This window comes from Petromyzon marinus (assembly GCF_048934315.1).
Source record: "Petromyzon marinus isolate PM22_M1 ecotype Great Lakes invasive population chromosome 67 unlocalized genomic scaffold, UKy_Petmar_22M1.pri1.0 chr67_unloc.4, whole genome shotgun sequence".
Taxonomy (NCBI): domain Eukaryota; kingdom Metazoa; phylum Chordata; class Hyperoartia; order Petromyzontiformes; family Petromyzontidae; genus Petromyzon; species Petromyzon marinus.
In genome coordinates, this window is record NW_027422594.1 from 364308 (window position 1) to 391650 (window position 27343).

The 27343-nt window shown below is 58.0% G+C and overlaps 1 protein-coding gene across 1 annotated transcript; it reads left to right on the forward strand.

Annotated features, from left to right (window-relative positions):
* LOC142907967 (uncharacterized) lies at positions 1-27343 on the forward strand. The gene is made up of 6 exons (XM_076058028.1): positions 1-20; positions 1238-1385; positions 24039-25091; positions 25839-26364; positions 26487-26869; positions 26999-27343. Exons 1-6 carry the CDS (start codon positions 1-3, stop codon positions 27341-27343), a joined length of 2475 nt encoding a protein of 824 aa, XP_075914143.1.

A 27343-nucleotide genomic window follows, 5' to 3' on the forward strand; every position in this document is an offset into this window, starting at 1 on the left:
ATGGGTGAGCTCCTCGGCAGGCAAGGCTGCGATGGCTGGGTCATGTTGCCCGCATGCCCAGCCACCGCATGCCGAGACAGCTTTTGTTCGGCCGGATCGAAGGGTCTTAACGGGCGCGGCATGGGCTAGAGAAGAGATGGAGTGATGTCGTACAGGAGTACGTAGAGCTGAGTGGACTTGCCGATGACTGGTACCAGCGGTGTCAAGATCGGCCTCTGTGGAGGAGGCTCGTGAAGGACGCTGCTACTGGGCAGTTGGAGGCAGTCGCCCTCCAACAACAACGGAGGGCGGAGGAGCGACGCTCAGAACAACGAGCGGTGCGCCGGGTGGCTAAAGCACAGCAGGTTGGCACAGTAGGGGGCACAGGTGGTGCATTAGCCAGTCATCTCAGTCAGTCGACCCGTGGCACCTGGGTCTGCCCCGTGACCTCCTGCCAGCGGGCGTTCGACACTTCACGTGGCCTCAAGGTGCACATGGCCTGGCACAAGCGTCGTGGTGACGTCACCGCCACTTAGTGGCGAATGGCGGTTGTTGTTGTGTGTGTGTCTGTGTCTCTGTGTGTCTCTGTGTGTCTCTGTGTGTCTCTGTGTCTCTGTGTCTCCACTTGTCTCCCAGCGTGGCCGTGAAGGAGGTGTTGGAGAGGGAGTTCGTGGAGCACAGGAATCCCTCCTCCCTGGAGCTCTGTTTCTGTGTCTCTGTGTCTGTGTCTCTGTCTCTGTGTCTCTGTCTGTGTCTCTGTGTGTGTCTCTGTGTCTCCACGTGTGTCTCTGTGTGTCCCAGCGTGGCCGTGAAGGAGGTGCTGGAGAGGGAATTCGTGGAGCACAGGAAGCCCTCCTCGCTGGAGCTCTGTCTCTGTGTCTGTGTGTGTCTCTGTGTCTGTGTGTGTCTCCACGTGTCTCTGTGTGTGTCTCTGTGTGTGTGTCTGTGTGTCCCAGCGTGGCCGTGAAGGAGGTGCTGGAGCGGGAGTTTGTGGAGCACAGGAAGCCCTCCTCGCTGGAGCTCTGTCTCTGTCTCTGTGTCTGTCTCTGTGTCTCTGTGTCTCTGTCTCTGTGTCTTCACGTGTCTCCACGTGTCTCCACGTGTCTCTCTGTGTGTCCCAGCGTGGCCGTGAAGGAGGTGCTGGAGAGGGAATTCGTGGAGCACAGGAAGCCCTCCTCGCTGGAGCTCTGTCTCTGTGTCTGTGTGTGTCTCCACGTGTCTCTGTGTGTGTCTCTGTGTGTGTGTCTGTGTGTCCCAGCGTGGCCGTGAAGGAGGTGCTGGAGCGGGAGTTTGTGGAGCACAGGAAGCCCTCCTCCCTGGAGCTGGGACGCGTGGCAGGGCGCCTGGGGCTGGAGCGCGAGGTGGTGCGGGTGTGGTTCTGCAATCGGCGGCAGCGCCAGAAGCGGGTCAAGAGCTCCCTGCAGCAGCAGCAGCAGGGGGGTGGTGGGGGGGGTGGGGGGGGTGGGGGTGGGGGGGGCCTGGCTGCGGTGCAGGGGGTCGCGGCGGCCGCTGTCCCGGCACCGCTGCGGCAGTGGTGACGATACAGCAGCCTGCACCCTGCAGCCTGCACCCTGCACCCTGTACGATAGAGCAGCCTGCACCCTGCAGCCTGCACCCTGCACGATACAGCGCCCTGCACGATACAGCCTGCAGCCTGCACCCTGTACCCTGCAGCCTGCACGATACAGCCAGCGCCCTGCAGCCTGCAGCCTGCACGATACAGCGCCCTGCACGATACAGCCAGCGCCCTGCAGCCTGCACCCTGCACCCTGTACGATAGAGCAGCCTGCACCCTGTACCCTGCAGCCTGCACGATACAGCCAGCGCCCTGCAGCGTGCAGCCTGCACGATACAGCGCCCTGCACGATACAGCCTGCACCCTTCAGCCGCACGATACAGCGCCCTGCAACACCCTGCAACACCCTGTAATACCATGCAACACCCTGCAATACCATGCAACACCATGCAACACCTTGCAACACCATGCAACACCCTGCAACACCCTGCAACACCATGCAACACCCTGCAACACCCTGCAACACCATGCAACACCATGCAACACCATGCAACACCCTGCAACACCATGCAACACCCTGCAACACCATGCAACACCATGCAACACTCTGCAACACCATGCAACACACTGAAACACCCTGCAACACCCTGCAACACCCTGCAACACCATGCAACACCCTGCAACACCATGCAACACCCTGCAACACCATGCAACACCATGCAACACCCTGCAACACCATGCAACACACTGAAACACCCTGCAACACCCTGCAACACCCTGCAACACCATGCAACACCCTGCAACACCATGCAACACCCTGCAACACCCTGCAACACCATGCAACACCCTGCAACACCATGCAACACCCTGCAACACCATGCAACACACTGAAACACCCTGCAACACCCTGCAACACCCTGCAACACCATGCAACACTCTGCAACACCATGCAACACACTGAAACACCCTGCAACACCCTGCAACACCCTGCAACACCATGCAACACCCAGCAACACCCTGCAATACCCTGCAACACCCTGCAACACACTGCACAACGATACATTGTAGTTCGGAGCGATGCAGCCTCACGAGGTAGTACACAATTTATCGACCACGGAAAAATGATTACTGATGCTGCTGCTGATGCTGCTGCTGATGATGATGACGTAGATGGCGCTGCTGATGATACTCATGATGATGATGCTGACGCTGATGATGATGTTAATGATGATGCTGATGCTGTTAATGATGATGTTAATGATAATGATGTTAATGATGATGTAGTTAATGATGATGTAGTTAATGATGATGCTGCTGACGATGTTAATGATGATGCTGATGATGTTAATGATAATAAAACAATAACGCTCAGACACGTGCTATCCTGAGATCAACCCTGACGATGCTGCTGCTGTATATGTGGAGTCTGTGTGTCTCTCTCATCATCATCACGGTGGCTAAGAGATGTTGACTACCTCGCCTGGTCTACAGGAGGTCTGCGTCTCTCTCTCATCATCATCATCATCACGGTGGCTGAGAGATGTTAACTACCTCGCCTGGTGTACAGGAGGTCGTGGGTTCGATCCCGACCCTGACGATGCCTGCTGCTGCTGCTGATGTGGAGTCTGTGTCTCTCTCTCTTATCATCATCACGGTGGCTAAGAGATGTTAACTACCTCGCCTGGTACGCAGGAGGTCGTGGGTTCGATCCCGACCCCGATGCCTGCTGCTGTAGATGTGGAGTCTGCGTCTCTCTCTCATCATCATCACGGTGGCTGAGAGATGTTGACTGCCTCGCCTGGTGTACAGGAGGTCGTGGGTTCCATCCCGACCCTGACGATGCCTGCTGCTGCTGTATTTGTGGAGTCTGCGTCTCTCTCTCCCCGTTCGTGGTCGCGTGGATTTTTCTGGAGGTCCTCGCGATGCCCCCCCGCCGCCACCCGCTCCACACCCACGCAGCCACATGGAGAATCAGCAGAGACCACCACCACCACCACCACCCCCACCGCAGCGCCACCGCTCCTCAAACTCACAGCAACAACAACAACAACAACAAAACCATCACCACCAATTAATCCGCCAATTAGCGCCGTCGCTTCGTCTCGGCCGCCAACCCCCTGAGCGTGGGAAATGTTTTAAAGAGCCGCGCGAGGAGCGGTGGCGCAGTGGTTAGGGCGCTGTGCCGGGGTGGAGGGGGAGGGGGTGGGGGTGCCGATGTTCGCTTACGCGGCTGACTTGAGCGGCCGCTCCGTGCCTGGTCCAGCAACCCCCCGGCTGCAGGGAGTTGGAGTGAGTTGCAGGGTGTTGCAGGGTGTTGTATTGTGTTGCAGGGTGTTGGAGTGAGTTGCAGGGTGTTGCAGGGTGTTGTATTGTGTTGCAGGGTGTTGGAGTGAGTTGCAGGGTGTTGCAGGGTGTTGGAGTGAGTTGCAGGGTGTTGCAGGGTGTTGCAGGGTGTTGGAGAGAGTTGCAGGGTGTTGGAGTGAGTTGCAGGGTATTGGAGTGAGTTGCAGGGTGTTGGAGAGAGTTGCAGGGTGTTGGAGTGAGTTGCAGGGTGTAGCAGGGTGTTGCAGGGTGTTGGAGTGAGTTGCAGGGTGTTGCAGGGTGTAGCAGGGTGTTGGAGAGAGTTGCAGGGTGTTGGAGTGAGTTGCAGGGTATTGGAGTGAGTTGCAGGGTGTTGGAGAGAGTTGCAGGGTGTTGGAGTGAGTTGCAGGGTATAGCAGGGTGTTGCAGGGTGTTGGAGTGAGTTGCAGGGTGTTGCAGGGTGTTGTATTGTGTTGCAGGGTGTTGGAGTGAGTTGCAGGGTGTTGCAGGGTGTTGGAGTGAGTTGCAGGGTGTTGGAGTGAGTTGCAGGGTGTTGGAGTGAGTTGCAGGGAGTTGCAGGGTGTTGCAGGGTGTTGGAGTGAGTTGCAGGGTGTTGGAGTGAGTTGCAGGGTGTTGGAGTGAGTTGCAGGGTGTAGCAGGGTGTTGCAGGGTGTTGCAGGGTGTTGCAGGGTGTTGCAGGGTGTTGGAGTGAGTTGCAGGGTGTTGCAGGGTGTTGCAGGGTGTTGCAGGGTGTTGGAGTGAGTTGCATGGTGTTGCATGGTGTTGCAGGGTGTTGGAGTGAGTTGCAGGGTGTTGCAGGGTGTTGCAGGGTGTTGCAGGGTGTTGCAGGGTGTTGGAGTGAGTTGCAGGGTGTTGCAGGGTGTTGCAGGGTGTTGCAGGGTGTTGCAGGGTGTTGGAGTGAGTTGCAGGGTGTTGCAGGGTGTTGCAGGGTGTTGCAGGGTGTTGCAGGGTGTTGGAGTGAGTTGCAGGGTGTTGCAGGGTGTTGCAGGGTATTGGAGTGAGTTGCAGGGTGTTGCAGGGTGTTGCAGGGTGTTGCAGGGTGTTGCAGGGTGTTGGAGTGAGTTGCAGGGTGTTGCAGGGTGTAGCAGGGTGTTGGAGAGAGTTGCAGGGTGTTGCAGGGTGTAGCAGGGTGTTGGAGAGAGTTGCAGGGTGTTGGAGTGAGTTGCAGGGTATTGGAGTGAGTTGCAGGGTGTTGGAGAGAGTTGCAGGGTGTTGGAGTGAGTTGCAGGGTGTAGCAGGGTGTTGCAGGGTGTTGGAGTGAGTTGCAGGGTGTTGCAGGGTGTAGCAGGGTGTTGGAGAGAGTTGCAGGGTGTTGGAGTGAGTTGCAGGGTATTGGAGTGAGTTGCAGGGTGTTGGAGAGAGTTGCAGGGTGTTGGAGTGAGTTGCAGGGTGTAGCAGGGTGTTGCAGGGTGTTGGAGTGAGTTGCAGGGTGTTGCAGGGTGTAGCAGGGTGTTGGAGAGAGTTGCAGGGTGTTGGAGTGAGTTGCAGGGTATTGGAGTGAGTTGCAGGGTGTTGGAGAGAGTTGCAGGGTGTTGGAGTGAGTTGCAGGGTATAGCAGGGTGTTGCAGGGTGTTGGAGTGAGTTGCAGGGTGTTGCAGGGTGTTGTATTGTGTTGCAGGGTGTTGGAGTGAGTTGCAGGGTGTTGCAGGGTGTTGGAGTGAGTTGCAGGGTGTTGGAGTGAGTTGCAGGGTGTTGGAGTGAGTTGCAGGGAGTTGCAGGGTGTTGCAGGGTGTTGGAGTGAGTTGCAGGGTGTTGGAGTGAGTTGCAGGGTGTTGGAGTGAGTTGCAGGGTGTAGCAGGGTGTTGCAGGGTGTTGCAGGGTGTTGCAGGGTGTTGCAGGGTGTTGGAGTGAGTTGCAGGGTGTTGCAGGGTGTTGCAGGGTGTTGCAGGGTGTTGCAGGGTGTTGGAGTGAGTTGCATGGTGTTGCATGGTGTTGCAGGGTGTTGGAGTGAGTTGCAGGGTGTTGCAGGGTGTTGCAGGGTGTTGCAGGGTGTTGCAGGGTGTTGGAGTGAGTTGCAGGGTGTTGCAGGGTGTTGCAGGGTGTTGCAGGGTGTTGCAGGGTGTTGGAGTGAGTTGCAGGGTGTTGCAGGGTGTTGCAGGGTGTTGCAGGGTGTTGCAGGGTGTTGGAGTGAGTTGCAGGGTGTTGCAGGGTGTTGCAGGGTATTGGAGTGAGTTGCAGGGTGTTGCAGGGTGTTGCAGGGTGTTGCAGGGTGTTGCAGGGTGTTGGAGTGAGTTGCAGGGTGTTGCAGGGTGTTGCAGGGTATTGGAGTGAGTTGCAGGGTGCTGCAGGGTATTGGAGTGAGTTGCAGGGTGTTGCAGGGTGTTGCAGGGTGTTGGAGTGAGTTGCAGGGTGTTGCAGGGTGTTGCAGGGTGTTGGAGTGAGTTGCAGGGTGTTGCAGGGTGTTGCAGGGTGTTGCAGGGTGTTGCAGGGTGTTGGAGTGAGTTGCAGGGTGTTGCAGGGTGTTGCAGGGTATTGGAGTGAGTTGCAGGGTGTTGCAGGGTGTTGCAGGGTGTTGCAGGGTGTTGGAGTGAGTTGCAGGGTGTTGCAGGGTGTTGCAGGGTGTTGCAGGGTGTTGGAGTGAGTTGCAGGGTGTTGCAGGGTGTTGCAGGGTGTTGGAGTGAGTTGCAGGGTGTTGCAGGGTGTTGCAGGGTATTGGAGTGAGTTGCAGGGTGTTGCAGGGTGTTGCAGGGTGTTGGAGTGAGTTGCAGGGAGTTGCAGGGTGTTGGAGTGAGTTGCAGGGTGTTGCAGGGTGTTGCAGGGTATTGGAGTGAGTTGCAGGGTGTTGCAGGGTGTTGCAGGGTGTTGCAGGGTGTTGCAGGGTGTTGCAGGGTGTTGGAGTGAGTTGCAGGGTGTTGCAGGGTGTTGCAGGGTATTGGAGTGAGTTGCAGGGTGTTGCAGGGTGTTGCAGGGTGTTGCAGGGTGTTGCAGGGTGTTGGAGTGAGTTGCAGGGTGTTGCAGGGTGTTGCAGGGTATTGGAGTGAGTTGCAGGGTGTTGCAGGGTGTTGCAGGGTGTTGCAGGGTGTTGGAGTGAGTTGCAGGGTGTTGCAGGGTGTTGCAGGGTGTTGCAGGGTGTTGGAGTGAGTTGCAGGGTGTTGCAGGGTGTTGCAGGGTGTTGGAGTGAGTTGCAGGGTGTTGCAGGGTGTTGCAGGGTATTGGAGTGAGTTGCAGGGTGTTGCAGGGTGTTGCAGGGTGTTGGAGTGAGTTGCAGGGTGTTGCAGGGTGTTGCAGGGTGTTGGAGTGAGTTGCAGGGTGTTGCAGGGTGTTGCAGGGTATTGGAGTGAGTTGCAGGGTGTTGCAGGGTGTTGCAGGGTGTTGGAGTGAGTTGCAGGGTGTTGCAGGGTGTTGCAGGGTGTTGGAGTGAGTTGCAGGGTGTTGCAGGGTGTTGCAGGGTATTGGAGTGAGTTGCAGGGTGTTGCAGGGTGTTGCAGGGTGTTGGAGTGAGTTGCATGGTGTTGCAGGGTGTTGCAGGGTATTGGAGTGAGTTTCATGGTGTTGCAGGGTGTTGCAGGGTATTGGAGTGAGTTGCAGGGTGTTGCAGGGTGTTGCAGGGTGTTGCAGGGTGTTGCAGGGTGTTGCAGGGTATTGGAGTGAGTTGCAGGGAGTTGCAGGGAGTTGCAGGGTGTTGCAGGGTGTTGGAGTGAGTTGCATGGTATTGGAGAGAGTTGCATGGTGTTGCAGGGTGTTGCAGGGTATTGCAGGGTGTTGCAGGGTGTTGCAGGGTGTTTCAGGGTATTGCAGGGTGTTGCAGGGTGTTGCAGGGTGTTGCATGGTGTTGCAGGGTGTTGCAGGGTGTTGCATGGTGTTGCAGGGTGTTGCATGGTGTTGCAGGGTGTTGCATGGTGTTGCAGGGTGTTGCAGGGTGTTGCATGGTGTTGCAGGGTGTTGCATGGTGTTGCAGGGTGTTGCAGGGTGTTCCAGGGTGTTGCAGGGTATTGCAGGGTGTTTCAGGGTGTTTCAGGGTGTTGCAGGGTGTTGCAGGGTGTTGCATGGTATTGCAGGGTGTTGCAGGGTGTTGCAGGGTGTTTCAGGGTGTTTCAGCGTGTTGCAGGGTGTTGCAGGGTATTGCAGGGTGTTGCATGGTGTTGCAGGGTGTTGCAGGGTGTTGCAGGGTGTTTCAGGGTATTGGAGTGAGTTGCATGGTATTGCAGGGTGTTGCAGGGTGTTGCAGGGTATTGCAGGGTGTTGCAGGGTGTTGCAGGGTATTGCAGGGTATTGCAGGGTGTTGCAGGGTGTTGGAGTGAGTTGCATGGTATTGGAGAGAGTTGCATGGTGTTGCAGGGTGTTGCAGGGTATTGCAGGGTGTTGCAGGGTGTTGCAGGGTGTTTCAGGGTATTGCAGGGTGTTGCAGGGTGTTGCAGGGTGTTGCAGGGTGTTGCATGGTATTGCAGGGTGTTGCATGGTGTTGCAGGGTGTTGCAGGGTGTTGCAGGGTGTTGCAGGGTGTTGCATGGTGTTGCAGGGTGTTGCATGGTGTTGCAGGGTGTTGCAGGGTGTTCCAGGGTGTTGCAGGGTATTGCAGGGTGTTTCAGGGTGTTTCAGGGTGTTGCAGGGTGTTGCATGGTATTGCAGGGTATTGCAGGGTGTTGCAGGGTGTTGCAGGGTGTTTCAGGGTGTTTCAGCGTGTTGCAGGGTGTTGCAGGGTATTGCAGGGTGTTGCATGGTGTTGCGGGGTGTTGCAGGGTGTTGCAGGGTGTTTCAGGGTATTGGAGTGAGTTGCATGGTATTGCAGGGTGTTGCAGGGTGTTGCAGGGTATTGCAGGGTGTTGCAGGGTGTTGCAAGGTATTGCAGGGTATTGCAGGGTGTTGCAGGGTGTTGCAGGGTGTTTCAGGGTATTGCAGGGTGTTGCAGGGTGTTGCAGGGTATTGCAGGGTGTTGCAGGGTATTGCAGGGTATTGCAGGGTATTGCAGGGTGTTGCAGGGTATTGCAGGGTGTTGCAGGGTGTTGCAGGGTGGTGCAGGGTGTTGCAGGGTATTGCAGGGTGTTGCATGGTATTGCAGGGTATTGCAGGGTGTTGCAGGGTGTTGCAGTGTGTTGCAGGGTGTTGCAGGGTGTTGCAGTGGAGTGAACAAAAAGATTCCTTGATGCACAACATTCACACAGGCGAGCAGCCGTCGCGATTGCGAGAGAGAGCTGCGGGTCCTCTTCCAGTTTCCAGTTTCATTTATTTTGGTGTACAGCCCCCTGTGAGCCATGCGGCTCTTGAATCGGGTGCAACCAACAACAACAACAAAAACAACAACAACAACAAAAACACGAACAATACAAACATCTTGACGTGACTGCGCGTGACTTTGTGCGAACAGAAAATCCATGGGGGGGAAAACTAAAAAAAAACAGAAAAAATATTCCTGAAAAAAGCACCGTGTACAACCACCAACGCCGTGTGCAATAACAAATCCCAGTGGGATGAAAAGTCAAACAACAACAACAACAACCACAAGACAACTTAGATTAAGGCCGTCAGTCTAACTACGTACTACAATAAAACAAACATGGACAAACGAAAAAAACGTTTTCGAATTGGCCATTGTGCATCTCCTGAGACTGGGTCAGACACCAGGAGTTCAGGGGTGGGCGAGTGACACGGGCTGGAGAAGTGATGGAGCTGGTGAGTGGGTGGGTTGGTGGGTGGGTGAGTGAGTGGGTGAGTGGGTGGGTGAGTGGGTGAGTGAGTGGGTGGGTGAGTGAGTGGGTGAGTGAGTGGGTTGGTGGGTGAGTGGGTGGGTGGGTGAGTGGGTGAGTGAGTGAGTGGGTGAGTGAGTGAGTGAGTAGGTGGGTGAGTGATTGGTTGAGTGAGTGGGTGAGTGAGTGAGCGAGTGGGTGAGTGAGTGAGTGAGTGGGTGAGTGGGTGAGTGGGTGAGTGAGTGAGTGGGTGAGTAGATGAGTGGGTGAGTGGGTGAGTGAGTGGGTGAGTGGGTGAGTGGATGAGTGAGTGGGTGAGTGAGTGAGTGGGTGAGTGAGTGGGTGAGTGGGTGAGTGAGTGGGTGAGTGGGTGAGTAGATGATTGGGTGGGTGAGTGAGTGGGTGAGTGAGTGGGTGAGTGAGTAGGTGAGTGGATGAGATGGTGAGTGAGTGGGTGAGTGGATGAGTGGGTGGGTGAGTGAGTGGGTGAGTTGGTGAGTGGGTGAGTGAGTGGGTGAGTGGGTGAGTGAGTGGGTGAGTGGGTGAGTGAGTGGATGAGTGGGTGGGTGAGTGGGTGAGTGAGTGGGTGAGTGGGTGAGTAGATGATTGGGTGGGTGAGTGAGTGGGTGAGTGAGTGGGTGAGTGAGTAGGTGAGTGGATGAGATGGTGAGTGAGTGGGTGAGTGGGTGAGTGGATGAGTGGGTGAGTGGATGAGTGGGTGAGTGAGTGAGTGGATGAGTGGGTGGGTGAGTGAGTGGGTGAGTTGGTGAGTGAGTGGGTGAGTGGGTGAGTGAGTGGGTGAGTGGGTGAGTGGATGAGTGGGTGAGTGAGTGGATGAGTGGGTGGGTGAGTGAGTGGGTGAGTGGGTGAGTGGGTGAGTGGATGAGTGGGTGAGTGGATGAGTGGGTGAGTGAGTGGGTGAGTTGGTGAGTGAGTGGGTGAGTGAGTGGGTGAGTGGGTGAGTGAGTGGGTGAGTGGGTGAGTGGATGAGTGGGTGAGTGAGTGGATGAGTGGGTGGGTGAGTGGGTGAGTGGGTGAGTGGATGAGTGGGTGAGTGGATGAGTGGATGAGTGAGTGGGTGAGTGGATGAGTGAGTGGGTGAGTGAGTGGATGAGTGAGTGGGTGAGTGAGTGGGTGAGTGGATGAGTGGGTGAGTGGATGTGGATCTGAGTGGACTTGCCGATGAGCGGTACCAGCGGTGTCAACATCGGCCTCTATGGGAGGAGGAGGATGCCCGTGACGGACGCTGCTACTCAGCAGTGCCAGGCTAGGTGCACGTCGAGGCTACTGGGCAGCTGGAGGCAGTCGCCCCTCCGGCAACAGCAGCGGATGGGGGGCAGAGGAGCGACGCTCACAACAACGGGCGGAGCGCTGGGGCGGCTAAAACGCCAGCGAGTTCGGCATGGCTTGGTGGTCGTGACATCTGCCAGGAGGCGTCTCGGTTTGGCCCAAGTTCCCGTGGCCTGGCCCTGGCCACCGGCCTGAACCGTCGACTCCTCGACGTCACCGGCCTCGCGGTGCACGTGGCCTGGCACGTGATGCCGCGGTGACGTCACCGCCAAGCGAGCGGCGAACGCGGGCTGCTATTGTCTGTTTTGGGGCGGGTGTTTATAGAAGGGGGCGGAGTTATGCTAATAAGTTATGCTAATGAGTTATGCTAATGAGACATGCAAATGAGGATGCGAGTCGGACCGCGTGCGGCGCGCGCCGCTCTCCAGAGCGGGCGGGGCGAGCTCGCGAAGGCCACGGGCGAGGGAAGGGTCGTCGCCCGAAACGTCGCAGGTGAGACTCGCACGTGCCGTTGAGGAAGGAGCGTGCGTGTACATGTGTGTGTGTACCTGTGTGTGTGTGTACATGTGTGTGTGTACCTGTATGTGTGTACCTGTGTGTGTGTACCTGTGTGTGTGTTCCTGTGTGTGTACCTGTGTGTGTGTACCTGTGTGTGTGTGTGTGTACCTGTGTGTGTGTACCTGTGTGTGTGTGTGTGTACCTGTGTGTGCGTACGTGTGTATGTACCTGTGTGTGTGTGTACCTGTGTCTGTACCTGTGTGTGTGTACATGTGTGTGTGTACCTGTGTGTGTGTGCCTGTGTGTGTGTGTACCCGTGTGTGTGTGCCTGTGTGTGTACCTGTGTGTGTACCTGTGTGTGTACATGTGTGTGTGTGTGTACCTGTGTGTGTGTGTGTGTAACTGTGTACCTGTGTGTGTGTACCTGTGTGTGTGTGTGTGTGGGGAGCGGTAGTGTAGCGGTTAGCGCGCTGCGCTATGAACCTGGCGACTCTGGTTCGATTCCCGCTCACGGCCAACACTGGTGACGATTTTCTGAACCGGTCCCGGGCCTCCCCTCGGTCGACTCAGCTTCAAATGAGTACCTGGTGCGGTGTGTAAACATTGCCACTGGGGAGACAAAGGCGGTCGGGCGTGGTGCTGGCCACCCACCCCCTCGTGTACCGATCCGGCCTTCATAGGTGCTCGCTAACAGCACTTGCCCCTACAGTCTGTTAAGGCTATACGGGGGATCTTTGCCTGTGTGTGTGTGCCTGTGTGTGTGTGCCTGTGTGTGTGTGCCTGTGTGTGTGTGCCTGTGTGTGTGTGCCTGTGTGTGTGTGCGCCTGTGTGTGTGCGCCTGTGTGTGTGCGCCTGTGTGTGTGCGCCTGTGTGTGTGCGCCTGTGTGTGTGCGCCTGTGTGTGCCTGTGTGTGTGTGCCTGTGTGTGTGTGCCTGTGTGTGTGTGCCTGTGTGTGTGTGCCTGTGTGTGTGTGCCTGTGTGTGTGTGCCTGTGTGTGTGTGCCTGTGTGTGTGTGCCTGTGTGTGTGTGCCTGTGTGTGTGTGCCTGTGTGTGTGTGCCTGTGTGTGTGTGCCTGTGTGTGTGTGCCTGTGTGTGTGTGCCTGTGTGTGTGTGCCTGTGTGTGTGTGCCTGTGTGTGTGTGCCTGTGTGTGTGTGCCTGTGTGTGTGTGCCTGTGTGTGTGTGCCTGTGTGTGTGTGCCTGTGTGTGTGTGCCTGTGTGTGTGTGCCTGTGTGTGTGTGCCTGTGTGTGTGTGCCTGTGTGTGTGTGCCTGTGTGTGTGTGCCTGTGTGTGTGTGCCTGTGTGTGTGTGCCTGTGTGTGTGTGCCTGTGTGTGTGTGCCTGTGTGTGTGTGCCTGTGTGTGTGTGCCTGTGTGTGTGTGCCTGTGTGTGTGTGCCTGTGTGTGTGTGCCTGTGTGTGTGTGCCTGTGTGTGTGTGCCTGTGTGTGTGTGCCTGTGTGTGTGTGCCTGTGTGTGTGTGCCTGTGTGTGTGTGCCTGTGTGTGTGTGCCTGTGTGTGTGTGCCTGTGTGTGTGTGCCTGTGTGTGTGTGCCTGTGTGTGTGTGCCTGTGTGTGTGTGCCTGTGTGTGTGTGCCTGTGTGTGTGTGCCTGTGTGTGTGTGCCTGTGTGTGTGTGCCTGTGTGTGTGTGCCTGTGTGTGTGTGCCTGTGTGTGTGTGCCTGTGTGTGTGTGCCTGTGTGTGTGTGCCTGTGTGTGTGTGCCTGTGTGTGTGTGCCTGTGTGTGTGTGCCTGTGTGTGTGTGCCTGTGTGTGTGTGCCTGTGTGTGTGTGCCTGTGTGTGTGTGCCTGTGTGTGTGTGCCTGTGTGTGTGTGCCTGTGTGTGTGTGCCTGTGTGTGTGTGCCTGTGTGTGTGTGCCTGTGTGTGTGTGCCTGTGTGTGTGTGCCTGTGTGTGTGTGCCTGTGTGTGTGTGCCTGTGTGTGTGTGCCTGTGTGTGTGTGCCTGTGTGTGTGTGCCTGTGTGTGTGTGCCTGTGTGTGTGTGCCTGTGTGTGTGTGCCTGTGTGTGTGTGCCTGTGTGTGTGTGCCTGTGTGTGTGTGCCTGTGTGTGTGTGCCTGTGTGTGTGTGCCTGTGTGTGTGTGCCTGTGTGTGTGTGCCTGTGTGTGTGTGCCTGTGTGTGTGTGCCTGTGTGTGTGTGCCTGTGTGTGTGTGCCTGTGTGTGTGTGCCTGTGTGTGTGTGCCTGTGTGTGTGTGCCTGTGTGTGTGTGCCTGTGTGTGTGTGCCTGTGTGTGTGTGCCTGTGTGTGTGTGCCTGTGTGTGTGTGCCTGTGTGTGTGTGCCTGTGTGTGTGTGCCTGTGTGTGTGTGCCTGTGTGTGTGTGCCTGTGTGTGTGTGCCTGTGTGTGTGTGCCTGTGTGTGTGTGCCTGTGTGTGTGTGCCTGTGTGTGTGTGCCTGTGTGTGTGTGCCTGTGTGTGTGTGCCTGTGTGTGTGTGCCTGTGTGTGTGTGCCTGTGTGTGTGTGCCTGTGTGTGTGTGCCTGTGTGTGTGTGCCTGTGTGTGTGTGCCTGTGTGTGTGTGCCTGTGTGTGTGTGCCTGTGTGTGTGTGCCTGTGTGTGTGTGCCTGTGTGTGTGTGCCTGTGTGTGTGTGCCTGTGTGTGTGTGCCTGTGTGTGTGTGCCTGTGTGTGTGTGCCTGTGTGTGTGTGCCTGTGTGTGTGTGCCTGTGTGTGTGTGCCTGTGTGTGTGTGCCTGTGTGTGTGTGCCTGTGTGTGTGTGCCTGTGTGTGTGTGCCTGTGTGTGTGTGCCTGTGTGTGTGTGCCTGTGTGTGTGTGCCTGTGTGTGTGTGCCTGTGTGTGTGTGCCTGTGTGTGTGTGCCTGTGTGTGTGTGCCTGTGTGTGTGTGCCTGTGTGTGTGTGCCTGTGTGTGTGTGCCTGTGTGTGTGTGCCTGTGTGTGTGTGCCTGTGTGTGTGTGCCTGTGTGTGTGTGCCTGTGTGTGTGTGCCTGTGTGTGTGTGCCTGTGTGTGTGTGCCTGTGTGTGTGTGCCTGTGTGTGTGTGCCTGTGTGTGTGTGCCTGTGTGTGTGTGCCTGTGTGTGTGTGCCTGTGTGTGTGTGCCTGTGTGTGTGTGCCTGTGTGTGTGTGCCTGTGTGTGTGTGCCTGTGTGTGTGTGCCTGTGTGTGTGTGCCTGTGTGTGTGTGCCTGTGTGTGTGTGCCTGTGTGTGTGTGCCTGTGTGTGTGTGCCTGTGTGTGTGTGCCTGTGTGTGTGTGCCTGTGTGTGTGTGCCTGTGTGTGTGTGCCTGTGTGTGTGTGCCTGTGTGTGTGTGCCTGTGTGTGTGTGCCTGTGTGTGTGTGCCTGTGTGTGTGTGCCTGTGTGTGTGTGCCTGTGTGTGTGTGCCTGTGTGTGTGTGCCTGTGTGTGTGTGCCTGTGTGTGTGTGCCTGTGTGTGTGTGCCTGTGTGTGTGTGCCTGTGTGTGTGTGCCTGTGTGTGTGTGCCTGTGTGTGTGTGCCTGTGTGTGTGTGCCTGTGTGTGTGTGCCTGTGTGTGTGTGCCTGTGTGTGTGTGCCTGTGTGTGTGTGCCTGTGTGTGTGTGCCTGTGTGTGTGTGCCTGTGTGTGTGTGCCTGTGTGTGTGTGCCTGTGTGTGTGTGCCTGTGTGTGTGTGCCTGTGTGTGTGTGCCTGTGTGTGTGTGCCTGTGTGTGTGTGCCTGTGTGTGTGTGCCTGTGTGTGTGTGCCTGTGTGTGTGTGCCTGTGTGTGTGTGCCTGTGTGTGTGTGCCTGTGTGTGTGTGCCTGTGTGTGTGTGCCTGTGTGTGTGTGCCTGTGTGTGTGTGCCTGTGTGTGTGTGCCTGTGTGTGTGTGCCTGTGTGTGTGTGCCTGTGTGTGTGTGCCTGTGTGTGTGTGCCTGTGTGTGTGTGCCTGTGTGTGTGTGCCTGTGTGTGTGTGCCTGTGTGTGTGTGCCTGTGTGTGTGTGCCTGTGTGTGTGTGCCTGTGTGTGTGTGCCTGTGTGTGTGTGCCTGTGTGTGTGTGCCTGTGTGTGTGTGCCTGTGTGTGTGTGCCTGTGTGTGTGTGCCTGTGTGTGTGTGCCTGTGTGTGTGTGCCTGTGTGTGTGTGCCTGTGTGTGTGTGCCTGTGTGTGTGTGCCTGTGTGTGTGTGCCTGTGTGTGTGTGCCTGTGTGTGTGTGCCTGTGTGTGTGTGCCTGTGTGTGTGTGCCTGTGTGTGTGTGCCTGTGTGTGTGTGCCTGTGTGTGTGTGCCTGTGTGTGTGTGCCTGTGTGTGTGTGCCTGTGTGTGTGTGCCTGTGTGTGTGTGCCTGTGTGTGTGTGCCTGTGTGTGTGTGCCTGTGTGTGTGTGCCTGTGTGTGTGTGCCTGTGTGTGTGTGCCTGTGTGTGTGTGCCTGTGTGTGTGTGCCTGTGTGTGTGTGCCTGTGTGTGTGTGCCTGTGTGTGTGTGCCTGTGTGTGTGTGCCTGTGTGTGTGTGCCTGTGTGTGTGTGCCTGTGTGTGTGTGCCTGTGTGTGTGTGCCTGTGTGTGTGTGCCTGTGTGTGTGTGCCTGTGTGTGTGTGCCTGTGTGTGTGTGCCTGTGTGTGTGTGCCTGTGTGTGTGTGCCTGTGTGTGTGTGCCTGTGTGTGTGTGCCTGTGTGTGTGTGCCTGTGTGTGTGTGCCTGTGTGTGTGTGCCTGTGTGTGTGTGCCTGTGTGTGTGTGCCTGTGTGTGTGTGCCTGTGTGTGTGTGCCTGTGTGTGTGTGCCTGTGTGTGTGTGCCTGTGTGTGTGTGCCTGTGTGTGTGTGCCTGTGTGTGTGTGCCTGTGTGTGTGTGCCTGTGTGTGTGTGCCTGTGTGTGTGTGCCTGTGTGTGTGTGTGCCTGTGTGTGTGTGTGCCTGTGTGTGTGTGCCTGTGTGTGTGTGTGCCTGTGTGTGTGTGTGCCTGTGTGTGTGTGCCTGTGTGTGTGTGCCTGTGTGTGTGTGTGCCTGTGTGTGTGTGTGCCTGTGTGTGTGTGTGCCTGTGTGTGTGTGTGCCTGTGTGTGTGTGTGCCTGTGTGTGTGTGTGCCTGTGTGTGTGTGTGCCTGTGTGTGTGTGTGCCTGTGTGTGTGTGTGCCTGTGTGTGTGTGTGCCTGTGTGTGTGTGTGCCTGTGTGTGTGTGTGCCTGTGTGTGTGTGTGCCTGTGTGTGTGTGTGCCTGTGTGTGTGTGTGCCTGTGTGTGTGTGTGCCTGTGTGTGTGTGTGCCTGTGTGTGTGTGTGCCTGTGTGTGTGTGTGCCTGTGTGTGTGTGTGCCTGTGTGTGTGTGTGCCTGTGTGTGTGTGTGCCTGTGTGTGTGTGCCTGTGTGTGTGTGTGCCTGTGTGTGTGTGTGCCTGTGTGTGTGTGTGCCTGTGTGTGTGTGTGCCTGTGTGTGTGTGTGCCTGTGTGTGTGTGCCTGTGTGTGTGTGCCTGTGTGTGTGTGCCTGTGTGTGTGTGCCTGTGTGTGTGTGCCTGTGTGTGTGTGCCTGCGTGTGTGTGTGTGCCTGCGTGTGTGTGTGTGCCTGCGTGTGTGTGTGTGCCTGCGTGTGTGTGTGTGCCTGCGTGTGTGTGTGTGCCTGCGTGTGTGTGCCTGCGTGTGTGTGCCTGCGTGTGTGTGCCTGCGTGTGTGTGCCTGCGTGTGTGTGCCTGCGTGTGTGTGCCTGCGTGTGTGTGCCTGCGTGTGTGTGCCTGCGTGTGTGTGCCTGCGTGTGTGTGCCTGCGTGTGTGTGCCTGCGTGTGTGTGCCTGCGTGTGTGTGCCTGCGTGTGTGTGCCTGCGTGTGTGTGCCTGCGTGTGTGTGCCTGCGTGTGTGTGCCTGCGTGTGTGTGCCTGTGTGTGTGTGTGCCTGTGTGTGTGTGCCTGTGTGTGTGTGCCTGTGTGTGTGTGCCTGTGTGTGTGTGCCTGTGTGTGTGTGCGTGCCTGTGTGTGTGCGCGTGCCTGTGTGTGTGCACCTCTTTTTATATGTCACTGTGTGTGTCACTGTGTGTGTGCCTGTGTGTGTGCCTGTGTGTGTGCACCTCTTTTTATATGTCACTGTGTGTGTCACTGTGTGTGTGCCTGTGTGTGTGTGCCTCTTTTTATATGTCACTGTGTGTGTCACTGTGTGTGTCACTGTGTGTGTCACTGTGTGCGTAGGGAGCGGTGGGTGTAGTGGTTAGCGCTACGCTGCGCTACGAACCTGGCCACCCGAGTTCGATTCCCGCTCACGGCCACCAACACCACCGGTGACGATTATCTGAACCGGTAACCTGAGCCTCCCCTAGGTCGACTCAGCCTCAAACGAGTAGCTGGCGTAGCGGTGTGTAGTGAACATCGCCACTGGAGAGACAAAGGCGGCCGGGCGTGGTGCTGGACACCCACCCCCTCGTGTGCCACAGTGCCGGTAGCATTCACAGGTGCTGCTCGCAAACAGCACTTGCCCCTACAGTCTGTTAGAGGCTACACGGGGGACCTTTGTCTGTGTCTACCTTCACAGGTGCTGCTGCTACTCGCTACTCACAGCACTTGCCCCTACAGCCTGTTAGAGGCTACACGGGGGACTTTTGTCTGTGTCTACCTTCATAGGTGCTGCTGCTACTCGCTACTCACAGCACTTGCCCCTACAGCCTGTTAGAGGCTACACGGGGGACCTTTGTCTGTGTCTCCCTTCACAGGTGCTGCTGCTACTCGCTACTAACAGCACTTGCCCCTACAGCCTGTTAGAGGCTACACAGGGGACCTTTGTCTGTGTCTACCTTCATAGGTGCTGCTGCTACTCGCTACTCACAGCACTTGCCTCTACAGCCCGTTAAGGCTACACGGGGGAGCTTTGTCTGTGTCTACCTTCACAGGTGCTGCTGCTACTCGCTACTCACAGCACTTGCCCCTACAGCCTGTTAGAGGCTACACGGGGGACCTTTGTCTGTGTCTACCTTCACAGGTGCTGCTGCTACTCGCTACTCACAGCACTTGCCCCTACAGCCTGTTAGAGGCTACACGGGGGACCTTTGTCTGTGTCTACCTTCACAGGTGCTGCTGCAACTCGCTACCCACAGCACTTGCCCCTACAGCCTGTTAGAGGCTACACGGGGGACCTTTGCATTTGGGAGCGGTGGCGCAGCGGTTAGCGCCGCACCGCCCTACGAACCCGGCAGAGACCCGGGTTCGATTCCCGCTCACGGCCGCCACCCCCTAGGTCGACTCAGCCGCAAATGAGTACCTGGTGCGGAATGCAGGCGTCAGCGGTTTGTTGTTGTGTGTTGTTGTTGTGTTGCTGATCTCCGTGCACTGCCCACAACTGCTGATGCTGCTGCTGATGCTGCTGTTGCTGATGCGCCTGTTGCTGATGCTGCTGCTGATGCTGCTAATGCAGAACAAAGACAAAGGTCCCCCGCGTAGCCTCTAACAGGCTGTAGGGGCAAGTGCTGTTAGCGAGCAGCACCTGTGAAGGTAGACACAGACAAAGCTCCCCCGTGTAGCCTCTAACAGACTGTAGGGGCAAGTGCTGTGTTAGCGAGTAGCCGCGTCTATGAAGGCTACCGGCACCGTGGCACACGAGGGGGTGGGTGGCTAGCAGCACCACGCCCGGCCGCCTTTGTCTCCCCAGGGGCGATGTTTACTACTTCACACCGCTACACCAGGTTCGTAGCAGCAGCGTAGCGGTTAGCGCTACGCTGCGCTACGAACCTGGCCACCCGAGTTTGATTCCGACCCACGGCCAACACGACCAGTGATTATTTGAACCGGTCCTGGGCCTCCCCTAGGTCGACTCAGCCTCAAATGAGTAGCTGGTGCGGTGTGTAGCGAACATCGCCACTGGGGAGACAAAGGCGGCCGGGCGTGGTGCTGGTAGCCACCCACCCCCTCGTGTGCCGTTCCGGCCTTTATAGGTGCTTGCTAACAGCACTTGCCCCTACAGTCTGTTAAGGCTACACGGGGGATCTTTGACAAACACGCACACACGTACACACACGTACACACACACTCATAGACAACAACAACAACCGCCATTCGCCACTAAGTGGCGGTGACGTCACCACGACGCTTGTGCCAGGCCATGTGGACCTTGAAGCCACGTGAAGTGTCGAACGCCCGCTGGCAGGAGGTCACGGGGTAGACCCAGGTGCCACGGGTCGACTGACCGAGATGACCGAGATGACTGGCTGATGCACCACCTGTGCCCCCTACTGTGCCAACCTGCTGTGCTTTAGCCACCCGGCACTCCGCTCGTTGTTGTAAGCGTCGCTCCTCCGCCCTCCGTTGTTGTTGGAGGGTGACTGCCTCCAACTGCCCAGTAGCGTCCTTCACGAGCCTCCTCCACAGAGGCCGATCTTGACACCGCTGGTACCAGCCATCGGCAAGTCCACTCAGCTCCACGTCCTCCTGTACCACATCACTCCATCTCTTCTCTAGCCCGTGCCGCGCCCGTTTAGCCCCCTCGATCCGGCCGAACAAAAGCTGTTTCGGCATGCGGTGGCTGGGCATGCGGGCGACGTGACCCAGCCAACGCAGCCTTGCCTGCCGGAGGAGCTCACCGATGGGACATTGGCCAGATCTTTCAAGGATCTGTGAGCTCCTCACACAATCCAGCCTTGTTACACCCAGGATAGATCGTAGGCAGGCCATCCTAAATGTTTCTAACCGGCGAAGATGTTCTATTACGGGGGTCCACGTTTCGCAAGCGTAGAGAAGGGAGGGAATTACCGTGGCTGAGAAGACCTGAAGCTTCGGGCGGAGTGAAAGACCAGGTAGCTTCCACACAGCGTTACGTAACCGATGAAAATTTAATGCCGCTCGACTGATTCGGAGTGAGACCTCTGCTGCTAAACCGGAGCCGGTCATGAGCACACTGCCAAGGTATGGGAAACTCTCCACTCTCTCCACAACTTCCCTATCACCAATTGGGAGTTGTGGGGGTGGAGTGTCCGATGGTACAAAATACCCAGGCAGGTGCCTAGTTTTGGTGGGGCTGATGGTAAGGCCCCACCTCTTGGTGCAAGCTCCAGGTTCAGCAGCAGCACCTCCAACTCCTCCTCTGAGTGAGCAGCATTTACCAGATCATCAGCATACATAACGTGGTTGAGCAATAGGGAGCCATCCCTTGACTGCACCCGGGCATCGATCAGCCTCCCATAATATCTGTACCAAATGGAAATTCCTCCGTTACAGCTATTGAAGGCTTCACGAACTACGTGGTCAAAATAGATGTTAAATAATGTGGGAGCCAGAGGACATCCCTGTCGCCCCCCAAGGTCTACGGGGAATGGCTCTGACTCCCGGCCACGTAGTTTTACCCGGGCCCGCTCACCATCATGAAGGTCCTTAATGAGCGTGAGCAGAGGGTCAGGGACTCCGAAAGCACGAAGAACAACCCAGAGCCCAGGCCTACTGATGGTATCATAGGCCTTGACCAGGTCAATAAAGCAGAGATGTAGGTCTTGCTGGAATTCCCTACACCTCTGCTGTAGCAGACGGACAGAAAATATGGCCTCTGTGCAGGACTGCCCTTTCCTGAAACCGCATTGGGGCTCTGCAAGCCTCTCCTCAGCGTGCCTGGCAAGGCGATGTTGAATAATCCATGCTAGGACCTTTCCCGGCACACTGAGGAGTGAGATGCCCCTGTAGTTGTTACAGTCTGTGCGGTCCCTTTTCTTAAAGAGGGGGACCACCAGGGCATCCTTCCAATCCTGCGGAACCCGTCCAGTGGTCCAGGCTGTTGTTATGATGTCATATACGGCAGTCTGTGCACAAACGCCTCCCTCCCTCAGCATTTCGCTTGGGAGATCATCTCTGCCCGGTGCCTTTCCTGGTCTCAGACTCCGGATCGCCTTCAGTACTTCCTCAACAGATGGCACCTCAGCCAGCCACTCACAGAGGGTGATTTCCAACATTTGAGGCACCGCAGCCTCAGCCACGATGTTTTCCTGGCTGAGGGATTTCCCCTCCCCCAGGACCTCACAGAAATGCTCAGCAAATCTGCAAACCTGTTCCTTGGGTCAAAGATTGGTTCACCGTTTTTTCCCCTAATGATGGTAATAGGTGTGGTGCTGCAGGTTACTTTTTGGATGGAGTTAAATATAGATTTGTGATCACGGGCCACTGAGGCAGACTCCATCTTCTCAGCAACCCACGACCACCACCCATCCTTGCAGCGCCTCACGGCTCTTTGAACCTCTGAGCGAAGGCTGCGGTAAGCCTCCTCATTCTCTGACGTGGCATTCTGTAGCCGATGACAGTGGGCCTGTCGCTTTTTCTCAACCATCCTGAACACCTCCTTTCTCAGCCAGAGTTTCTGGGGAGGTCTGGACCGCATACCCAAAGCAGCCATTGCAGCTGCATGAGTCACAGTCCTAAACCTCTCCCATTTCCCCTCGACATCAGGAGGAATGGGGAACGATGCCAACCCAGCCACAAGTGATGATGAAATTCTCGCTTGCAATTTTCATCAGCTACAGTGAGGGAAAAAAGTATTTGATCCCCTGCTGATTTTGTACGTTTGCCCACTGACAAAGAAATGATCAGTCTATAATTTTTATGGTAGGTTTATTTGAACAGTGAGAGACAGAATAACAACAACAACAAAAATCCAGAAAAACGCATGTCAAAAATGTTATAAATTGATTTGCATTCTAATGAGGGAAATACGTATTGGACCCCTCTGCAAAACATGACTTAGTACTTGGTGGCAAAACCCTTGTTGGCAATCACAGAGGTCAGACGTTTCTTGTAGTTGGCCACCAGGTTTGCACACATCTCAGGAGGGATTTTGTCCCACTCCTCTTTGCAGATCTTCTCCATGTCATTAAGGTTTCGAGGCTGACGTTTGCCAACTCGAACCTTCAGCTCCCTCCACAGATTTTCTTTGGGATTAAGGTCTGGAGACTGGCTAGGCCACTCCAGGACCTTAATGTGCTTCTTTTTGAGCCACTCCTTTGTTGCCTTGGCCGTGCGTTTTGGGTCATTGTCATGCTGGAATACCCATCCACGACCCATTTTCAATGCCCTGGATGAGGGAAGGAGGTTCTCACCCAATATTTGACGGTACATGGCCCCGTCCATCGTCCCTTTGATGCGCTGAAGTTGTCCTGTCCCCTTAGCAGAAAAACACCCCCAAAGCATAATGTTTCCACCTCCATGTTTGACGGTGGGGATGGTGTTCTTGGGGTCATAGGCAGCATTCCTCCTCCTCCAAACACGGCGAATTGAGTTGATGCCAAAGAGCTCCATTTTGGTCTCATCTGACCACAATACTTTCACCCAGTTGTCCTCTGAATCATTCAGATGTTCATTGGCAAACTTCAGACGGGCATGTATATGTGCTTTCTTGAGCAGGGGGACCTTGCGGGCGCTGCAGGATTTCAGTCCTTCACGGGGTAGTGTGTTACCAATTGTTTTCTTGGTGACTATGGTCCCAGCTGCCTTGAGATCATTGACAAGATCCTCCCGTGTAGTTCTGGGCTAATTCCTCACCGTTCTCATGATCATTGCAACTCCACGAGGTGAGATCTTGCATGGAGCCCCAGGCCGAGGGAGATTGACAGTTCTTTTGTGTTTCTTCCATTTGCAAATAATCGCACCAACTGTTGTCACCTTCTCACCAAGCTGCTTGGCAATGGTCTTGTAGCCCATTCCAGCCTTGTGTAGGTCTACAATCTTGTCCCTGACATCCTTGGAGAGCTATTTGGTCTTGGCCATGGTGGAGAGTATTTGGAATCTTATTGATTGATTGCTTCTGTGGACGGGTGCCTTTTATACAGGTAACAAGCTGAGATTAGGAGCACTCCCATTAAGAGTGTGCTCCTAATCTCAACTCGTTACCTGTATAAAAGACACCTGGGAGCCAGAAATCTTTCTGATTGAAAGGGGGTCAAATACTTATTTCCCTCATTAAAATGCAAATCAATATATAACATTTTTGACATGCATTTTTCTGGATTTTGTTGTTATTCTGTCTCTCACTGTACAAATAAACCTACCATTAAAATTATAGACTGATCATTTCTTTGTCAGTGGGCAAACGTACAAAATCACCAGGGGATCAAATACTTTTTTCCCTCACTGTAACTGAGACCAGGCCACCTTAGGTTGGAATGGGGGCCTGGGTGTACACCCACCACCGGAGTGGAAGAATGGCAGGCGCATCTTACAGATGACTAGTCGATGGTCAGAGGGCAGATCAGCTCCACGGTAGGTCCTGGTGTCAAGGACATGGGCTCGCATCCGCTGGTCCTTCACTATGTAGTCCAGCAGATGTTCTTGCTTGGACCCGGCATGCATCCATGATGTTGTGTGGATGCGCCGATGCCGGAACAGCGTGTTGGTAATTACAAACCCATGGGCTGCACAAAAATCTAGCAGCCTCCTACCGTTGTTATTGAGCTGATCTGGCCCATGCCCTCCAATCACTCCAGACCAGGTGCCAGCATCATGACCAACTCGGGCATTGAAGTCACCCGACATGATGACTCTATCCCGAGGGGCCACTTTAGCCAGCACCTGTGACAGGAGGTCACAGAAGGCATCTGACTCATCGGCCTTGCCTGCATCCCTCCACGGATGTTCATCTTCGGTGGGGGCATAAGTGACCACGACCACCGCTCCTCACCTCCGGCTGATGGGAAGGCGAGCCCAAAGTAGCCTGGGGCTTACAGCTTCTGCATTTAGCCCCACAACAGCAGCAACCTCATCCATTGGCGATGGACAGATGCGTTGAAGGATGATCCCGTGTTGTCTTCTCACTGTCCCCTTACGTCGCTGCGTTCCCCTGACCCCTACGTCCCTCTGACCCCCCCCCCCCGTGTCACGCTGACCCCCTGACCCCTGCGTCCCCCTGACCCCCCCGTGTCAACCTGACCCCCCCCTAATCCCCCTGCGTCCCCTTTGGTGTCCGCCCTCCCCCAGACACCCTGCCCAGACACCCTCCCAGACACCCTCCCAGACACCCTCCCAGACACCCTCCCCAGACACCCTCCCAGACACCCTCCCCAGACACCCTCCCAGACACCCTCCCCAGACACCCTCCGAGACACCCTCCCCAGACACCCTCCCCAGACACCCTCCCAGACACCCTCCCAGACACCCTCCCAGACACCTTGCCCAGACACCCTCCCAGACACCCTCCCAGACACCCTCCCCAGACACCCTCCCCAGACACCCTCCCAGACAACCTCCCAGACACCCTCCCCAGACACCCTCCCAGACACCCTCCCAGACACCCTCCCAGACACCCTCCCCCAGACACCCTCCCCAGACACCCTCCCAGACACCCTCCCAGACACCCTCCCAGACACCCTCCCAGACACCCTCCCAGACACCTTGCCCAGACACCCTCCCCAGACACCCTCCCCAGACACCCTCCCCAGACACCCTCCCCAGACACCCTCCCAGACACCTTGCCCAGACACCCTCCCAGACACCCTCCCCAGACACCCTCCCCAGACACCCTCCCCAGACACCTTGCCCAGACACCCTCCCAGACACCCTCCCCAGACACCCTCCCCAGACACCCTCCCCAGACACCCTCCGCCTCCCCCCATGGAGACCACGTCGTACTGCACGGGATACTCGGTCCTCTTCCGCTCGGGGGTCCCTCGTGGTGGTGAGGGCCCCCACCACCACCACCAGGGCCCCCCCCACCACCACCACCAGGAGGGCCCCCACCACCACCACGAGGAGGGCCCCCACCACCACCACCACCACCAGGAGGGCCCCCACCACCACCAGGAGGGCCCCCACCACCACCAGGAGGGCCCCCACCACCACCAGGAGGGCCCCCACCACCACCACCACCACCAGGAGGGCCCGGTGTACCGCGTGCCGGCGCTGCTGCTGCTGCCGGCCCCACGGCACGGGGCCCTCGTGGCGCTGGCCGAGGAGCGCCGCTCGGCACACGACCACGACGCCGGCCTGCTGGTGTCACGCCGTGCCGCCCTGCTCGGGGGCACGCACCTGCAGGTGGGGGGGGGGGGCAGGGGGCAGCGGGGTTGGTGAGGGGATTGGTGGAGGGAAAGGTGCGGAGATGGTGAGGGAATTGGGCATTGGTGAGGGGGTTTGGTGAGGGGCTGGTGAGGAATTGGTGAGGGATTGGTGAGGAATTGGTGAGGGCCTGGCGAGTGGCTGGTGAGGGGCTCAGTGAGGGCCTGGTGAGGGCCTGGTGAGTGGCTGGTGAGTGGCTGGTGAGGGCCTGGTGAGGGCCTGGTGAGGGCCTGGTGAGTGGCTGGTGAGGGCCTGGTGAGGGCCTGGTGAGGGCCTGGTGAGGGCCTGGTGAGTGACTGGTGAGGGCCTGGCGAGGGCCTGGTGAGGGCCTGGTGAGTGACTGGTGAGGGCCTGGCGAGGGGCTGGTGAGGGCCTGGTGAGGGCCTGGTGAGGGCCTGGTGAGTGACTGGTGAGGGCCTGGCGAGTGGCTGGTGAGGGCCTGGTGAGGGGCCTGGTGAGGGCCTGGTGAGGGCCTGGCGAGTGGCTGGTGAGGGCCTGGCGAGTGGCTGGTGAGGGCCTGGTGAGGGCCTGGTGAGGGGCATGGTGAGGGTATTCGTGCCGGGGGGGATTCGTGAGGCGGGATTTGTTGTGGGAATTGGGTATTGGTGAGGTGGTTGTTGAGTGGCTGTTGAGACACTGAGACATGGACCAATCAGACAAGGACCACCCCCCAACCCCCCCGCCCCCACCCCCAACCCCCCCGCCCCCCCCGTCCCACCCCACCAGTGGGAGGAGACGCTCGTGCTGACGACGGCGTGCCTGGAGGGCCACCGTTCCATGAGCCCGTGCCCGGTGTACGACGCCCACACGGGCCGAGCGCTGCTCCTCTTCCTCGCCGTCCGCGGCCGCGTCACCGAGGGCGAGCAGATCGCCAGCGGCCTCAACCGCGCCCGGCTGGGCCTCGTGCGCAGCACGGACGGCGCCCGCGCCTGGGGGCCCGCCTCCGACATCACGGACGCGGCGCTGGGGCCGGCCTTCCTCCGCCGCCGCCGCTGGGCCACCTTCGGCCTGGGGCCCGGCCACGGCGAGCAGCTCCCGTCGGGGCGCCTCGTCGTGCCGGCCTACGGCTACCGGCGGCGGGGCGGGGGCGGCCCGGCGCCCGAATCGCTGGCGCTGTACAGCGACGACCACGGCGAGACGTGGCGAGCCGGAGCGCCCCTGGCCGAGGGCCCGCCCAGCCTGGAGTGCCAGCTGGCGGCCGTGACGGTGGCGGCGGCGACGGCAGCCGCGGCGCCCGGAGGCGCGGGACGAGGTGACGGCGGCGTTAGCTGCGGTGTGCCGACACGTTCGCCGTGCGTCCGCGGTTTGTTGTCACCGTGCTGGTAACGAGGCTAGGGATGACTCCGACGCCGTCTCTGTGTTGACCGCGAGCAGAGGGACGCGACGACGGCGGAGGGCGAGGGTTGAGGCGGGGACACGGAGCCGCCCCCCACGCCATCGGCAACGGAGTCGGACCGCCCCCTCCTGCCGCTGCTGCTCCGGCTGCCGCCGCGGCCGAGGCGGCCGCGGGGGGAGGCCTGCGCACGGTGCTCTACCTGAACGCGCGGACCTTCCTGCGGCGGCGGGCGGCGGCCGTGAGCGAGGACGACGGCGCCACGTGGGGCGCGGGCACCCTCGTGGGCACGCTGCCCGAGCCCACGGCCGCCGGCTGCCACGGCAGCGTCCTCGCCTTCCCGGCGCCGCGGCGGGAGGAGGCGGCCGGGGAGGGCGCCGACGCCGAGGGGCACGCGGGAGGGAAGGGCCCTAAGGAGGAGGGCGCCGAGGAGGAGGAGGAGGAGGAGGAGGCCGAGGAGGAGGAGGAGGAGGAGGAGGCCGGCTCCCGGGCCCCGGGCGCGGAGGCCCACGGGCGTCCATCCTGGGCCATCTTCTCGAACCCGACCGCCGAGGGGCGCCGGGCGGACGTCGGGGTGCGGCTGAGCGCGCGGCCGCTGGAGCCGGACGCGTGGAGCGAGCCGTGGGTCCTGCACGAGGGCCCGGGGGCCTACTCGGACCTGGCCTGGTGGCCCGGGCGGGCGGGCGGCCGGGGCCCGATGTTCGCGTGCGTCTTCGAGTGCGGCGTCACGTCGCCCTACGAGCAGATAGCGTGCCGCGTCTTCTCGCTGGGCGACCTCCTGGAGAAGCTGCCGGGCGAGGGCCGGGGGAAGGAGCGGCGGCAGCATGAGGAGGAGGATGATGATGGGGAGGGGCGGGACCTGTGCCTCGTGACCCGAAGGGGCTGCCCCATCCTGTGA